At 45.7% G+C, this 17,251-nt stretch overlaps 1 protein-coding gene across 2 annotated transcripts in view; it reads right to left on the reverse strand.

The window, feature by feature from the left end:
• Nucleotides 1-17,251, reverse strand: part of exoc6b (exocyst complex component 6B) — a 268,475-nt gene that overhangs the window by 106,017 nt on the left and 145,207 nt on the right. For both annotated transcript variants that reach the window (XM_062982314.1, XM_062982315.1), the window contains exons 14-17: nucleotides 17,128-17,233; nucleotides 14,488-14,597; nucleotides 3,241-3,352; nucleotides 449-583 (exon numbers count right to left, since the gene is read on the reverse strand). In XM_062982314.1, the coding sequence (XP_062838384.1) occupies nucleotides 449-583; nucleotides 3,241-3,352; nucleotides 14,488-14,597; nucleotides 17,128-17,233 (463 nt within the window). The remainder of the gene's footprint in view (nucleotides 1-448; nucleotides 584-3,240; nucleotides 3,353-14,487; nucleotides 14,598-17,127; nucleotides 17,234-17,251) is intronic.

Raw genomic sequence — 17,251 nt, forward strand, 5'->3', positions numbered from 1 at the left:
TGCTCTGGTCTCCCTAAATCCTCCTGCCGGCCTCCCTCCTCTTCCTCCTCTAGTGTCTTAAACAACTGGGTCTGCTTAGCCTGCAGAAGAGAAGGTTGAGATGAGACATGTATAAGTATGTGAAAGGGTGTCATAAGAAAGAAGGAATAAGGTTTCCTTTCTGATGCCCTGGAGACTACAACTTAATGGAGCCATGGGTTCAAATGACAGGGAAGGAGATTCCAACTGAACATTAGGAAGAACTTCCTGACCACATGAGCTGCTCAGCATGGAACTCTCCACCTCGGAGTCCAGTGGAGGTTCCTTCCTTGGAAGCTTTTTAAAAGAGACTGGATGGCTATCTGTCGGGGTGCTTTGATTGTACGTTTCTTCCAAGGTAAGAGGTTGGATTAGATGTTCCATGTGGCCTCTTCCAACTCTATTACTCTATGTTTCTGTGGTTCCTCACCTTGAAGGTGGTCGTTCCATACAGCTTTGTGGTGTGAACGGTGTCTGGGAGAACGTTGGTGATGTTGGTGATGAATTCCTCCAGGAAGCGGCAGGACTTCTCCAGGTGGGTCGTGTTGATGATGATCTGGACCAGCTGCAGAAGCAACACAAAGCCACACAAAAAGCAGGGTTTGTCCTTCGGCTCAGCAAGTAAAACCTCTCCTATTCTGCCAGACTTTTAGGAAATGGCCTTTAATGGTGTGCTGCTGCATTGTTGGTTTTCATACTGTCTTGCGAGGAATTTTACTTCACTGATTGCTTGTAAGCTGCTTTGAGATTTGTTTCATTTTGGGGGGAAGCAGGACATATAAGAATAAATTAACGACAACTATCAAGCAAATGGAGGGGATAAAGGCCACCAGCTGTGACCCGGACATGGTCTCCTGCCGAGCTGAAATACCTTTGGACAAAGGGAGAAAGAAAGAGTAGGCCGCAGGGCTCCCACCTTCATAACTGGGGATGTTTTGAGCCAGTCGGAGTTTTGCGGGAAGGAATTTCCCCTGGATTTCGGCTAGAGGCAGAAACGAAGGAACACGCTAATGAATTTTCTGAGTTAGTTTCGCCTAATTATACCCACAACCCCATTCAAAGGTGAGCTGGTTATGAAAAAGAAAAAGGGAGGGGAGCCCAAGACTGGAGGCCTGAGCATCCCCCTCACAACAAGTGATGGGAGACATTTGAGTGACAGCTCCTCCCATCTTTGGGTTGGGGGGGGGGTCATTGTGAAACCCTGCAGGCGCTTGGAGGGTTCATTCGTTCATTCATTAAGAGCCAATCTAGTTGTCTTGAGAGTCAAGCCTGGGCTACGGTTGCACACGACTGACTTCCAGCTGGGCAACAACAAGGAGAAATGCTCCCACAAAAACAGAAAAGGGGAAGATAGAGCAATGTCTTCTCTTCTCTTCCAACCCTATCCCAGTCTGGGAAGAACAGAGGCACAATAGGAGTCTAGAGTTTAGAACAGGCATGGGACAACTTCAGCCCTCCAGGTGTTTTGGACTTCAACTCCCACAATTCCTAACAGCCGGTAGGCTGTTAGGAATTGTGGGAGTTGAAGTCCAAAACACCTGGAGGGCCTAAGTTTGCCCATACCTGGTTTAGACTGTTTTGGAAATAGCAACCTCCCAAGCCTTTCACTATTTATTTAATGCATATATTTGCTAATCTGCATTCTATGTGTATGTTGATTTGCCAGTTTGACTGACCTTTTTGGTGTAGAAGGGGTTGTAGACATGGGATTGTACTGAGCATGGTCAGACTCAGGACTCCCTTTTGTAATCTGTCTGCTTTACACCTCAGTGGAAGTGGATGCCTGTTTTGCATGACCTCAGTGGAGGTGGATGCATGTTGCTGTTTGGACTTCAGTACAGAAGTATGACTTACGGACTTCAGTGGGTACAACTATACTTAAAGACTATGGACTAATGATTAAGAATGATACCTTATGTACTAAACACGAAGAGAACTACATCCTATGTATAAGTGAACTTTAATAAGAAATGTGCCTGTATGATGAATTAATACAAGACCTTTGTGAGTAAACAAGATATGTTATTTATTAAAAAAAAGACTTTGTTTTTTTAATCTCTGAGTGCATATTTTAAACTAAGGGGTTTCAAGGGAGTGTATATCTTTTGGGCAATTACAATGTCAATTCAAAGAAACAGCCATCCTCTGCTAATCAAACATATTTTGTAGTGGCGTGTCTTTGTCCTTGGCAGTCCAAATACATGGTTCTTCAGTTTAACAGCTGAGTTCTCTGTGTGCCATTACATTAATGCTTATTAATATCACTTGTTCAAAGGGTTGACTTCTAACAAGGCCATGCTTTTTTTGACTAGTGGTTTTCAAAAGATGGTCTCCACATGTTCATGGGGATTCACATTTGCCAAACGGATATGACATTTTTCTTTTTCGATAAGGTTATGATTGCCATTTATTTCCAAAGGGATATCTGCCCAGAAACTGGGTGCAGTTATTTCCAATAGACTGTAATAAGTAATGGTCTCACTGTGTTTTGCTTTGTTCAGGCCCCACCTGGAATAAGACTGAGTCCAGTTCTGGGCAAAGTAATTCAAGAAGGATATGGCGAAGCTGGAACACAGTAAGAGCAGGGTGACCAAAGGCCTGGAAACTATGAATTCCCTGAGGAATGGCTTAGGCTGGATCCACACTGTCACGGCATGCAGTTTGAACTGCATTATCTGCCTGAGGGCTCCTCCAAGGCAATACAGAATCCTAAGCACCCCTCCCCAAAGAACAAATCCCAGGGATCTGCAGGACGGAGCCATGACAAGGAAAAGGGGCCCGGGCTGTGGCGCAGGCTGTTGAGCAACCAGCTGCAGCCAGTGCAACAAATCACTCTGACCAAGAGGTCATGAGTTCGAGGACAGCTCGGAGCCCCGCGTTTGTTTGTTCTATGTTAAGGCATTGATTGTTTGCCTTATATGTGTAATGTGATCCACCCTGAGTCCCCTTCGGGGTGAGAAGGGCGGAATATAAATACTGTAAATAATAATAAAAGAGGTATCAAACTGTCATGATGTGCCCTTGGAGAGGGGACAATTCAGGAAGAGAGAGGAGGGGAAATCTTTCAGGAGAAAAGGAAAAGAGCAAACCCTTAGCTTTTTCGTTCCTTCGTTCCTGCCTTCCTTCTCTCTCCCTGTTTCACTCACTCTTTCAAATGCCCAAAGCCCTGACAACAAGGCAGCAGCCTCACTGGCCAAAGGCTCCTCCCAGCAAATCCCTCACCTCCGTCAGGCCAACGTTTTTCCTCTTGATCACGTTCTGCAAACAGTTGCTCAACGTCCGCGTCAGCAGCAAGTTGGTAGACTTCCGGATCATGTCGTCCACCTCAGTGGAGCTGAAAGGGAGAAAGGTCATGACTCTGGACACAAATCCTTCAAGATGTGCAAATAACCATCTCAGAGGCACCAACCCGAAGATGTTACCTGTTGCCTGTATTCTGGGGGAGCTGGTCACCCCCCAAAAGAAGGCTTCAGCAAAGGACCGTTTTGACAGCTGTGCGACATATGAGCCAGGACCCCAGTTCCATGTCAGAAACGGCCAGCAACTCATTTCCAGTGTGAGTATATGCATACATGGGACTGCATATGGCATGGACACAAACCCACACATAGGCATGAAATACAAATGGTAGAAAGAGCTGGCGGTGGCTGTTTCAGCCCAAGGAAGGCAAGGAAAGGCAAGGCAAGGCAAGGCAAGGAAACATATTCCCCACCTCTGTTTACCAGCTACTACATAATTGCAGATGGCAAGCTATTTAATTTCAGCAGACTGAAAGCCAAAACCAAGGTCACAACAATGTCTGTTATAGAACTCGAATATGCTGATGATAATGTAGTCTGTGCGCATTCAGAAGAAGATCTACAAGCCACTCTAAACACCTTTGCAGAAGCATTTGAGAAGCTCAGCTCTCATTGAACATTGAAAAAACCAAAGTGCTCTTCCAGCAGTCACCAGCCAATCCCTCTGCAAGGCCAGAAATAGCTTAATAGTGTAACGTTAGAAAATGTGGACCATTTCCACTACCTTGGAACCCACCTCTCCACTAAAGTCAGCATTGACACTGAAATACAACACCTTCTGGGCTTTGCAAGTGCAGCATCCTTCCGAATGAAGCAGAGTGTTTGGGGATCCAGACATTCGTAGGGAGACTAAGACGCCTGTTTATAAAGCCACTGTCCTCCCACCCTGTTATACACCTCCAAAATGTGAACCATCTACAGATGTCACACTCAACTTCTGGAATGATTTCATCATCATTGCCTCAAAAAAATCCTGCAAATCTCTTGGGAAGACAGGAGGACAAATGTCAGCATGCTGGAAGAAGCAAAGTTCAGCACTGAAATCATGATCCTCTGACATCAACTTGGCTGGACTGAAAGCCCTGTTGTCCGAATGCCCAAAGATCACCACTGACTCTACTCTGAATTCAAGAATGGAAAACAGAATGTTGGTGGACAGGAAAAGAGATGTAAAGATGGGCTTAACACCAACCTTAAAAACTGTGTCATTAGACACCAAGAAAGAACTGGGAAACCCTGGCCTTTGAGTGTCTAACTGGACGCCAGTTAGAATGCATTTAAAAACAATTAACAAGTCATGATTTAAAATAGACATACAGTAGAGTCTCACTTATCCAACATAAACGGGCCGGCAGAATGTTGGATAAGCGAATATGTTGGATAATAAGGAGGCATTAAGGAAAAGCCTATTAAACATCAAATTAGGTTATGATTTTACAAATGAAGCACCAAAACATCATGTTATACAACAACTTTGGCAGAAAAAGTAGTTCAATACGCAGTAATACAATGTAGTAATTACTGTATTTATGAATTTAGCACCAAAATATCACAATATATTGAAAACATTGACTACAAAAATGCGTTGGATAATCCAGAACGTTGGATAAGCGAGTGTTGGATAAGTGAGACTCTACTGTAATTAAAATACTAAACAATCATCCGAGGCGTTAAAGGATCCAATACAGGACAGCAATCTGGGTGACAGTCAAACTGATGAAGGGAGTGCCTATTACAGAATAGAACATACATCAAATAGAGACAACAAGCAGGGAAAATAAATCTGAACGAAAATTAAACTATAAAGTGACAGGGCAAGTTTCAATGTGGATATGGGCCAGGTTATAACAGACTTGTCTACTCAAAAGCACAATGGAACAGCCATGTTTTTAATTGCTTCCGGAATCATAGAATCAGAATTGTAGAGTTGGAAGAAACCTCACGGGCCATCCAGTTCAACCCCCTGCCAAGAAGCAGGAAATCGCATTCAAAGCACCCCCGACAGATGGCCATCCAGCCTCTGCTTAAAAGCCTCCAAAGAAGACAGTGAGGAAGACAGTGAGGTCCGGAGCTAACCTAATCTAATGTTCTTAGACCTAATGTTCTAATGTTCTTTATCTCCAGAAGGTGATGCAGCAGCAAAAGAGACAAAGTGGTTCTAGGCTGCATCAACAGGAGGATGGTGTCCAGACGGGAGGGAAGTCACGGTCCCCTTCTGTTGTGCTTTGGTCAGACCTTTTCACCTGGAATATTTATTTATTTATTTATTTATTTACAACATTTATATCCCGCCCTTCTCACCCGAAGGGACTCAGGGCGGCGTACAAATTGGCAACAATTCAATGCCTACACATAATTAAAACAGCAATGAAAATCCAATTAAAACAATATAAAAATATAAAACATATGATTAAAATCAATTCCTCCAAAATCCTCGTGCTGTAGCCGTAAATCAGTCCGGGGTCATCTTTATCATTTAATCTTCGAAAGCCTGGGCACATAGCCATGTTTTCAGGGCTTTTCTAAAACTCAGAAGGGTTGGGCCATGCCGTATCTCTCTGGGGAGGGTGTTCCACAGCCGGGGAGCCACCACCGAGAAGGCCCTGTCCCTCGTCCCCACCAGCCATGCCTGTGAGGCAGGCGGGACCAAGAGCAGGGCCTCACCAGATGACCTTAGGGATCTTCCTGGCTCATAGGAGGAGATACGTTCGGACAAGTAGATTGGGCCAGAACCGTTTAGGGCTTTATAGGTCAAGACCATAATAAAAACCCTGTATCCCGTTCTGGCCTTCCGAATGCAAGAAATACATAGACAAATGGCGAGGGGTCTAGAAAAAGATGGCCAAATGGTAAAAGGTCTAAAAACTATGAATCCTTCTAAGGAGTGGCTGAGGGAACTGAAGATGTTTAGCTTGTGGAAGGGAGTGCTGGGAGAAGGGGTCATGAGACCATGTTTCATTATCGGAAAGGAGGTCATATTGACGAGGGGCGTGGTCTACCATGGCCGGGTAAGCTGCAATTCCGACCCGCCGAGTGCATTTAGCAAGATTTAAGATTCAAGCTGCAGGAAAGGAGCTTCAACCTGACCATTAGGAAGAACATCTTGATGGTAGGAGCTGTTCAACAGTGGACCCCTCCGCTGCCTGAGAGTCCGGTACAGTCTCCTTTTCTGGAGGGTTTCAAAAGAGGGCAAGCTGGATTGGATTTTGGATTGGACTGTGTGGCCCTTGGGGTCTCTTCCAGCTCTGGGCTCCCATGGTGTGGAGCAAACTCCCTGAGTGGCAGACCAGCCCCTCGCGCATTCCAGCCGGGCGCAATCTTCCTCTTGCAAAGACACTTTCTGCAAAGAGGCGGCCCTGCTGCCGCTCGCCTTTGATCTCTCACCAGCCATGCATTAGGCCTGAAATGACAGGCCCCGTTATCGGCAAGGCGAAAGGAGGATGACGGACAGCTTGAGAGAGAGAGAATTTAAAACTGGGAAGAGGTTCAGAAGCGCTAATAACTGCCCGGGGCGGCTGGAAACTTGGCCTCCTCACCTGACCTTTGGCTCCCTGCTTGTTTCACCTGACAAACGGTGAGACTGACGAGAGGGAGAGAGAGAGAAAGAGAGAGCATTCGGTGGGGAGCAGGGAGCTCCCAAGCTGGCCCCTCTGCCCTCTTCTCCATGGTTCATGTCACCAAGGCACCCCAAGGAGCATCTAGAGCCACCCCCCGCCAGAGCAAGGTATCCGCAGCTGAAGGAAACTCAAAAGATGCCCATCCAGCCTCCAGTCAAAGGCCTGCAAAGATGGGGAGCCCACCCCCTTCTAAAGCAGTCTGTTCCATCGTTGGATGCCTCTTACAGGAACGAGGTTCTTCCTCATGTTTAGAGGAAAGGGTTGATGTTGGCGATTCCAGAAAGGCACAAGAGTCCCATCCCACCCCCTTTGCTCCTGGATTTGGATGGAGATGCTGTGGCCCCCATTGCAGACTGAGCCCAAGGATATTCTCCACATGCCCAAGGGCAACCTCATTGGGAACTCCAGAGGTTCACAAATGGGAACGAAGGAGAGGAAGCTCCCCTAAAAAACAATCCACTTTTCAGGAAGGCTGTCAATGTAAGGGTTGCTAAATCTGCTTAACAAGGCAGCTTGTTTTGCTGTGAGTTTTTTAGGCTGTCTGGCCATGTTCCAACAGCATTCTCTCCTAACGTTTCACCGGCATCTGTGGCTGGCATCCTCAGAGGTTCTATTAGCAGAGAAGTGGAGTGTATGTATACCTGTGGAATAATCTCCAGGGTGAGAGGAAGAACCCTGTTTGTTGCAATTAGCAAGCTTGAATGAGCATTTGAGTCTAGCCATGAAGTTTGCAACGGAAAAAAAAGGAGGGGAGCAGAGGCCAGGAATTGTGGGAGCTGAAGTCCAAAACACCTGGAGGGAGGGCCCAAGTTGGCCAATGCCTGATATGGATTGTATTGGTTCATGCATATATACATGTATATAGATTTGTTTCACTGTTTCTTATGAACACGTACATTGAAAATCGTGAGCCTCGGTGGCGAAGTTAAAGCACTGAGCTGCTGAACTTGCAGACCGAAAGGTCCCAGATTCAAATCCTGGCAGCTGTTAGTTCCAGCTTCTGCCAACCTAGCAGTTCGAAAACATGCCAATGTGAGTAGATCAATAGGTACCGCTCCAGCGGGAAGGTAACAGCGCTCCATGCAGTCATGCCAGTGGCCACATGACCTTGGAGGTGTCTGCGGACAACGCCGGCTCTTTGGCTTAGAAATGGAGCACCAACCCCCAGAGTCAGACATGACTGGACTTAACGTCAGGGGAAACCTTTACCTTTACTAAATTGAAAATAAAAAAATGTATTAATTATAAATGAAGTAGCCCTGGGCTAGGTGACCATTGGAGGTAACTTATAACTCTATGACTCCACTTAGGCACCTGAAGAGGCCCACTGAAAGCATGGCCAAACCCCCACTCTGCCAGCTCCACAGGCCCAAGACATTCTATGGCTCTATGAGGCCCATGAGGAGGGAAACTGTGTCGCGCATGGTGAGCCGTCTTCCTCCGGTTTATGTGGAGCGGAATGCAGCATCTCCTCCGGCCTCTGTCCACCCAGTACAAGGAGTCCCTTCTCGCTTGGAATCCCAATTAAGCACCAAGGTGTCGCCTTCTGTGCCTCTTCCCCGCGGGGCCGGGCTCTTTGCAAGGCGGAGGGAAGGGGCAAAAGGCTCCGGCGGAGTCCCGTCATCAGTGACAGTGACGGCTGATGGGCCGGGATCACACCAAAGCAGCACCGGCAGCGGAGGAGCAGCCGCCCCTGACCTGCCTGTCGTCTTGACGGACAGGCTGACCCCTCGGTCGCTCCAGGGAGCAAAGAGAGTGACAGGCGGAGAGAAAGGCGGCCGCATGGAGCAGCTAAGCAGGCAAACTTCCTAATAAAAACTAATTCAAGCTGTCAAGCTGAAGAGTCAAAGCCTGCTTGGGAGAAAGAGGGGGAGAGAGGAGAAACGAAGAGATGAAAAGAGAAGAAAAACGAGGGGACAGGGACTGGGCTTCTTCTTCTTCTTTTTTTTAAAGTCTATATTATTATTATTATTTTCTTCCTTTTTCATTTAATTTTTTTATTAATATAAGAGTTCACTATAACATTCAAACAACAGCACACTATGTATTACAGACCATACAAGCCGCCAAAACCAAACCCCTATCCCACACAAAATAAAACCTCTTCTCCACACTCATGCACCCTTCACCATGACTTCCAACACTGAAGCAGTGTGAAGCCTTTAAGCCAATTTATCTATCCTTGTTCATAGCCTAATCCTAAATTCCTAATTGTTGTATCCCAGCCTGCTCCTGGTCTGTCAGGTGAGCCTGAGGTTGGTCCTGTTCAGCCTGTGATTGTGCCTGCACCGGACCTATCAGATGAATCTGGGTTGGGGCCTAGGATTCCCATGCAACCAGAGTTGGGTGAAGCTGCTGCTCCTGGCCAGCCCGAGTTTGTCTTTGAGGATTCTGGGAACAAGCATACAATGGTTTCAAGCAGACAGCTTGAACCGCATCCTGTGGGAGAGTCAAGGTCGAAACAGCCCTTGGCAGATGGGAATTCCAGTTGTGATAACACTAATGAGGTTGACAGAAAGAAAGCTATATATCAACAAGAAAGGGAGGTTTGTAGACAAGCAAAAGGCTGTTAATGAGAAAATGTTTGAACAAACTTCCCACAGAAAGTGTCCTTGATTTCAGCCTTAAGAGGAACTGCTTCTGAGAGAGATTTTCAGAGGTGGTAACTTTGCTCATCGAGTGTGGTTCCTGTTCATGGACTCATAGAATCCTGTTCCTTGTTCCTGTGGATTTTCATGCCAAGTTTATGTAGCCTTGTATCTTGAGTTTTGTTCAAGTCCTTGTTTCGCTCTTGGAGAATTTTGGATTATCTAGTCATTGTTCCTGAAAGTTTTGCAGTTTGGATCTCTTGTCCCAGTTAAAGATCCTGTTCTTTGCTCCAGTTTTGTTCCTGTTCCTTGGACTAGTTTTGATACCTTGTTGGAGTTTATTCGTTTGTTTGATTTTCATGGACCCTTGCTTCAAGTCTCTAAAGTATCTTGGACCTGGTGGACTAAAACCTTGTTTCATTGACTCTGAACTTTGATTTGCTATTGCTTACATATATTCTTCAATAAACAACTTTCTTTGCTTATAGTCTGGGGCTCTAGCGTGGTTTTGAGGTGTCTCTGCAGCCTAGGGGTGCACCACTAATGGTGCTCCTCTATGTTATTGACTCTCTACTCAGATATGCCATGACCAGCTTCCACTTTTCCAAAAGGTCCTCATTACTTTTTTCCCTCCTATTATTGGTTAGTTTGGCCATTAGCATATATTCCCACACTCTTCCAAACTTTTTTAGTTATACTTTCCCCCCTCTCTAGTCTTTGGCAATGGTTAATCTTGCCATGCTTAAGTTATATTGGTATATTTCTTAGTCCTATTGATTATAGTTTTCTCTATGTAAACCTAACAGACATAACCCTGGAATTTTATTTTATTTTATGATGCAGCATTTTATTTGTCTCCTTAGTTACCTTACCCCAAAATGCCTGTATGGTCTCACAGGTCCAGCACATGTGGAAGAATGTCCTTTTCTGTTTCCTACACCTTCAGCAAATACCTTGTTGTGATTTACCTATTTTTGCCAATGGTGCTGTAAAAACATTTTACATTAATCCAGATAGCATAAATTTGAATCCTTTATTCCATAGGAGGTTCCCAGTTATCCAGTACTATTGGTCTACCTAGGTCCTTGGCCCAGGATATCATGATGAGAGATATTCAAGATGAGAGATTCTTCACCAGCAAGTTTAGTCAGGCCAGTTGAGTGCCCCATTGTATTTTTCCGACACACTGTCTGTTTTTAATCCATAGGGGAACTCTTTGTAAACCCTTGCAGGGCTGAAAATGGCTCCTCCAAGTTCACCCAATGGATCATCTATGTTAAATGACTGGGATCGCATTTCCTCAGCCACCCCATATCCTAGACCGCCTGAAGGGCCTTGCATTTGTGGCAACTCTTTGGGGTTACACCAAGCACACAAGACAGATCCAGCTCCACGCAGAGAGGTCAGACCAGGCAGGCCTGTCTGTGTTGCTAGTAGAGTGGAATGGAAGAGGCTTTCCAATGAAAGGAGGGGAATTCTGCCCGAGAAACAAGATCCTGGCAGAAGACTCCTGTTCCAAAGACATGGAACCTGCTTCCTTCAGGGACCATGAGGAGGAATCAAGACGGATTCTAGGTGAAGAAGGCCAGCATTGCCACAAAAGTCATACCTAGCAAAACTAGAGGAACGTCTTGGCCCCCTGGAAATAAGAGCTATGCCACCAAGACGTAGATGAGGGCAAGGAAACAAGTATGGAATGCACTTCCAACAGCTGATAAATCCCACTGGAGATAATAAAATTAGAAGTATTTGAGGGTCTGAACAGTATTTGTGGTATTTGAGGTCAAAACCGAGGTGCTCAAGCCTGTGAGAGATTGATTCTCCAGGAAATCACACTTGTGGGCCTTGTGGTTTTTTTTTTTTTAAGTTTTCCGAATTGAGGATGGATTTAATGTGCAGAAATCACAATTTCCTACATAAACACTAGGCTTTGGGCACATTTTTTCTCCCTAGGATATTTCCTCCACAACATTATGAGGCATTTGAAGACAGGGAGGATACAGTCTAGCAGGGAAGAACCCACTCTTGTCATTCAGCCCCATAAGCAAGAATGCAAAGCCATGATTTACAGCTGTAGAGGAAACCCTTCTGAGATATGGTGGCCACCTGACACTTAAGCATTTCTGTCTCAAACTGAAGCATTTCCTATCCAGTTAAGGCTCTATTGTCCCCATTTTTTTCTTGGAGACCAAGGGACACAAATATGGGATTCCTAAAGCAGATGCCTGTGCTGGGAACCATCTCAAACTGCCAGGAAACAGGGTTGGAATTGCAAAAGTCCTGCTGCTTTGTGGGTTCTTTGGCTGGTGGAGAGGCAAGAAACTGGCCCAGGGCTGACTCACAATTTCCAGGGCATTTCTCCAAGAAGTGGTTGGGACCTCTAGGCAGGAGCAACGGAGGAAAGGCACTCTCCCATGAAAAGCGGAAGGGAAGGGAAAGGGCCACTGGTTTCAGACCTTCTTGGCCTCCTCCTCCACTCTCTTGAGAAAGACAAGAGTAGAAGAACCGGGAATCTGGTCCCCACATTTGACCACAAGGCCAGTTTTACCTTTACAAACAGGTTGTTGGGGCCTTCTCTTTGAAGCCCTGCTCCTTGTAAAGGCAAGCCCTCCCAACTGGTCATGCTATCTTGGAATAGCATTATCTTGGAACTGTTGTTCCAAATCTACAAGGAGTGGCCAGAGTTTTCCTTGATTTGAAAAGAGAACCTGGGAGAGCTTGTCCTTTCAGGGGATTACAGGTCACAGCCAAACAGCCCAAAGCCCTTGAAGAGAAAGCCTAGTGAACACGCCATTTGAAAGATGGTAGAAAGGAGAACAGCCATGATCAGTCAGAAGGCAACCACCTGGTGCCCCTTCTTCCCCATCTATGCCTCAAACACAGTTCTGGCTACTCCTATGGCTATGATTTACAAATAATAAACCCATGTATCTCCTCTTGGAGGTTTGACTCTGAGGGCCCTCTTCCCACTCCCAGTCAGATCCCCTGCCAAGGAGCTCTCTTCTCTGTTGGAGAGGACAACCTTTGCCTGCTGAACTCATTGGCAATAGTAGCCTATAGAACAGGCATGGGCAAACTTTGGCCCTCCAGGTGTTTTGGATTATTGGATGTATATGTTAAAAATGTGAAAGGTCTCAAGCTATTAGGCCGGGGAGAAAACAAATCATTTGAAAGAGCTTTACCTTTCATTAGCATGATATTAACAGAGTCAAAGACATAACAGAATGAGCTGAGGTATAATGGTTCGGAGAGGAGTAGTGGATTAAAGCCTTGTGACTTGAAGGTTGGGTTGCTGATCTGAAAGCTGCCAGGTTCGAATCCCAACCCGGGAGAGCGCGGATGAGCTCCCTCTATCAGCTCCAGCTCCATGCAGGGACATGAGAGAAGCCTCCCACAAGCACGATAAAAACATCAAAACATCCGGACGTCCCCTGGGCAACGTCCTTGCAGACGGCCAATTCTCTCACTCCAGAAGCGACTTGCAGTTTCTCAAGTCACTCCTGACACACACAAAAAATGGTTAGTAGAGCTTGCTTTTTTGAAAAGGAACAGGCAGAGTTAAGCTCATCAGAAATAGTTGCTCACAGCAGCACCCCCTATTAAAGCATGCACACAAACAAAATGCATTCAGTCTGCCAAATCAAAAATGCCACATCAACCAGGTGATGTAATAAAACAGTTAACCACGAAAGCTTGTGCAAAGGATCACACAGGTACAGGTAACTTCGTTGCAGTATATCAAAGGTATAATCCAAAAAGATAGAACATAAAAGGTATTCTTGGCTTGAGCATAGGCCCAAGAAGAAGGCCATGCTGCATGCAAACAACATAACTGGACCTGAGCAGATGACAACTGGAACAGAACTATGGAACCTGAAGTAAGACAACACTCACTGGGGAACAAAGGAGGAGACCCCTCTTTTACAACTTTTAACTTCCAAGGGTCTATTTCAATGGGAACACAACCACCTTTCTAGATGATGCTCAAAAACCCATGCAAATGTTAATCGGGGGTATCATAACACTGACAAGGAAGAAGAGAGGAAAGACAGGACATACAGACAAACCATTTAGTGTGCATGTGTTGTTAGTTCCCCAACAAGGCTTCAACTTCCACAATTCCTAACAGAAGTCCAAAACACACGGAGGGCTGAAGTTTGCCCATGCCTGCTATAGAAGCTTACACATGTTGATTGTTTACTCCTTATTTGTTTGTCTGTTTGTTCGCACGTTCTTGTCCTGATCCATGTACACGCTCCTTTTGTTTTCCCCTGGGGCTGCATGGGTTTGCCCATTCCCCTTTTCCTCTCCGACCCTTCCGCACAGAGCACATGGTGAGCAAGCGCCCCTGGATGAGACCCTCCAACCTTTCCAATACTACGCAGAACCCTATCTTACCTTACATAACCTGTGTGTGGTTATGCACAAACTATGAGTAAACATCTGTTTATACATTTTATTTGAGTTTGGTTCTTTTCCCTGGTAGACCCTGTGTATGGGGGAGGCGGCTGGTCTTCCTGCTACCAAAGTGATCCATGAAATCTCATATTTTAAGCCCAACGTTTTCCAAGTAGGGAGGTTTGGCGAGAGCAGCAGACTATCTGTGGACCAGAAACGCACGCACAACCCATGGGCATTTCCCACATGAGCTTAGCTGGCAGCCCCATCCATTCGCTACCTCAACCCCAGCCTTGTCTTTGGCCAAAGAATGCCTCCCCAGCAGCACTTCCAGTTCAGACAATGTGGCCACAGCCAAACAAGGTAAAGATTAGGGATCATGTCATTGGTTGGACGGAGGTGGGGGTGGTGAGCTCTGCCTGAGCAGAAAAGCCATCAAAGAAGGAACGTGTTCAATCACGGGCTCCTAAGTACGCCCATCAAGTCTTACAAGAAGAAAGCATGCGACAGTCTTGTCGGTTGGGGAGAAATCAAAGGAAGACATCAGCGACATCTGGTGATTCTTACCTGAGGTGGAGGTCTTCGGAGAACTTGAGGCACGCGTAGATGAACTCCTTGATCTGGCTGTACACCCGAGGCACGAATTCGGAGAAGGGGAGCTTCTTGGGGAACGGTTGCTGAAAAGGATGGGGCAGGAAAGAGAAGAGAGATAGTGAGCAGAAGGGGAAACGAACAGGCCCAAGTAGGCGCTCAGAGCAGACACTGAGCTTCCAGACACACCTGTTGTGCTTCAACTGAGGTGACCAGGGTGTAATCTGGCCAGGAAAAGCCTGTGATAAGTTCACTGTTGGGTTGTCATAATCCAGAAATGACTTGAAGGCAGGAAAGAGGCCACTTGGGCATGATATCTTTCCAGGCAGGAACCCAGGGAACCAGGCCTTCTCCTCTAGTTGCATCATGCCACCCTGATGGAGCTGGCAACTGGGTGCCTTGCATCACATGTGTCAAGCTCAAGGCCTGTGGGCCAAATCCATCCCACATCTCCTTTGAGGAGGCCCTTTTCCAGATGCTGGACTCCAACCCTTCTGTGTTCCACACCGTTAGACATGTCTAGGGCTAATGGGAATTGGGATACAAGAACATCCGGCAGGCTGCAATTTGTTCTCTTTGGCCAGGAGAATGAGGTTTCAATTTCAATACAAGACTTGTGGATATGATGTCCAACTCCAAAATGCACTTTAACCTTTCCCCAACCTCAAAGCCACAAGGGCTGTTGGATTGCAATCCCCATTATCCCCAGTTCACATGGAGGATATTCAAAGGTGATGGGAGCTGTCGCTCACTAATACCTGGGGATCCAAACTGGGTAAAAACTAGAGAGCACCGGCCACCTGTTTCAAGAAGGATAACACAAGCCAACAAGTATTTTTATCAGATATAATTTTAAGTCATTCTTACAGTTTTTTGCGCTGAATTCAGATCTGTGTTTATGTTTTCTCTATCAGGTGTAATTTTTGAGATTAGGTTAATCAAATAATTAATGCATTTACACACGGATATCAATAATAATGACTGTTTTTATGTTTTGTACCATATCATGTTGTATAGGGCTATCATTAATCCTGTATAATTAATCAATTATATGCCTGATTAAGTTAGTTGCCCATGTCAGCATATTATCTTACTCCAACAAGGAGTAGGTCTAGATGATTGCATCCCTGTTGTGCGATACCCAGTGACCACTAGGAACTCAACTGCATAATAGCTTCTTACTGATGGTGCAATGCTGAGTAAGCAAGTATAGTTATATATAACTCGCTGCAGACTAGATACTTTGCCTTCAGTTTTGTCTTTGGCTTTGTGAAAACTTTCTTAGTAACCACAGGTCTCTAGCATGCAAAGAAGGAGTCCAGAATCTGCTTGATGCTTACCAGAAACTGGGCTGCAGCATGTCACTGAAAATGCATTTCTTGAGCTCCCACCTGGAATTCTTTCCTGAAAATCTTGGCATGATGAGCAATGAGAACTCTTGCACCAAGATATTCTGTTGATGGAACAGCACTACCAAGGTTTGTGGAATGCAAGCATGATGGGAGGGAGACTACTGCTGGGTGTTGTATCATGAACATCGGGAAATCATATACGCCAGAAAATCATCTGTAAAACATGTCTGATCAAACATTGAGAGCTTAAGCCTACTGAATGACATTGTAACTTGCAAGCACACTACAGTTGTACTGTTTATATTTGATTACTCTGTTTGGATTGTAATTAGTTAATTAGAGTCTATGGATATCAGTGCGTAAATGAATTAACTATTCGATTAGCCTTATCGCAAAAGCTCCATGTGGTGGGAAAAAAATAAACACAGATCAGAATTTGGTGCAAAAAAAACTCTGTAAGAATGATCTAAAACTATATCTGATGAAAAATACTTGTTGGCTTGTGTTACACGAATATAATAGAAAATGTGCAGACTTTACAGTAGTCCACTGTAATGTACCACTCGTCATATTTTTAAAAGGTGACATGATGGGGAAAAAATAAAGACATATTGAAAATCAGCATAAAAATTGTTTTGTGCTGCTCTCATTTCTGATGATTACAAAAAGTCTGATTTTGTTGGCTTGTGTAATTAGTTCTCTCTGTGTTGTCAATGGCTTTCACGGCCGAAATCACAGGGTTGTTGTGTGTTTTCGGGCTGTATGGCCATGTTCCTGAAGCTGTATGGCCATGTTCCTCCCTCTGGGTTCGCTGTCTATGGATTTTGAAGGCAACCATGAGGTGGAGGTGGCCCTCCATGGAAATGAGCCTGACACCCCTGCCTTAGACATCCCCTTTAAAAAAGAGAGCGAGAGCCCATTTCCATCCTATAAAGTGGTGCCAGTGTGAGGACAGTGTCCTGCTCCCATTGTGCTTCTTGTTTGCCTCCTCACCAAACTCTGCTTCTGCTCCCTTTGGTCAGTAAACTTCCCTTTCGGCAAATTCTAAGGACAGAGGAGTATCTCAAGGCAATGCACCCTCCCCTTTCCTTGAGTCGGCACTGAGCTGCTTTGGAGCAAACTCTTCTGGAGCAACTGGGCGCCTGGTTCCACCGCTGGCCTCAAAGCACCCTGACAGGCATCAGCCAGGTAGTGACTCCAAAGGGAGCATAGAGATCCCACTGCTCACTCACTCCCTCACTTACTCAAGGCAGCCCTCGCTCACCTTCTCCAGCTCTGGATCGTGGAAGGGAAACTGCCCCACCATCTTTAGGTACAGCTCTTCATTGGCCACTGGGATGGGGCTGTAGTTGTCCGAATCCAGAATCTGCCTGGGAAACACAGAAGCA

Source organism: Anolis carolinensis, chromosome 5 (genome assembly GCF_035594765.1).
Source record: "Anolis carolinensis isolate JA03-04 chromosome 5, rAnoCar3.1.pri, whole genome shotgun sequence".
Taxonomy (NCBI): domain Eukaryota; kingdom Metazoa; phylum Chordata; class Lepidosauria; order Squamata; family Dactyloidae; genus Anolis; species Anolis carolinensis.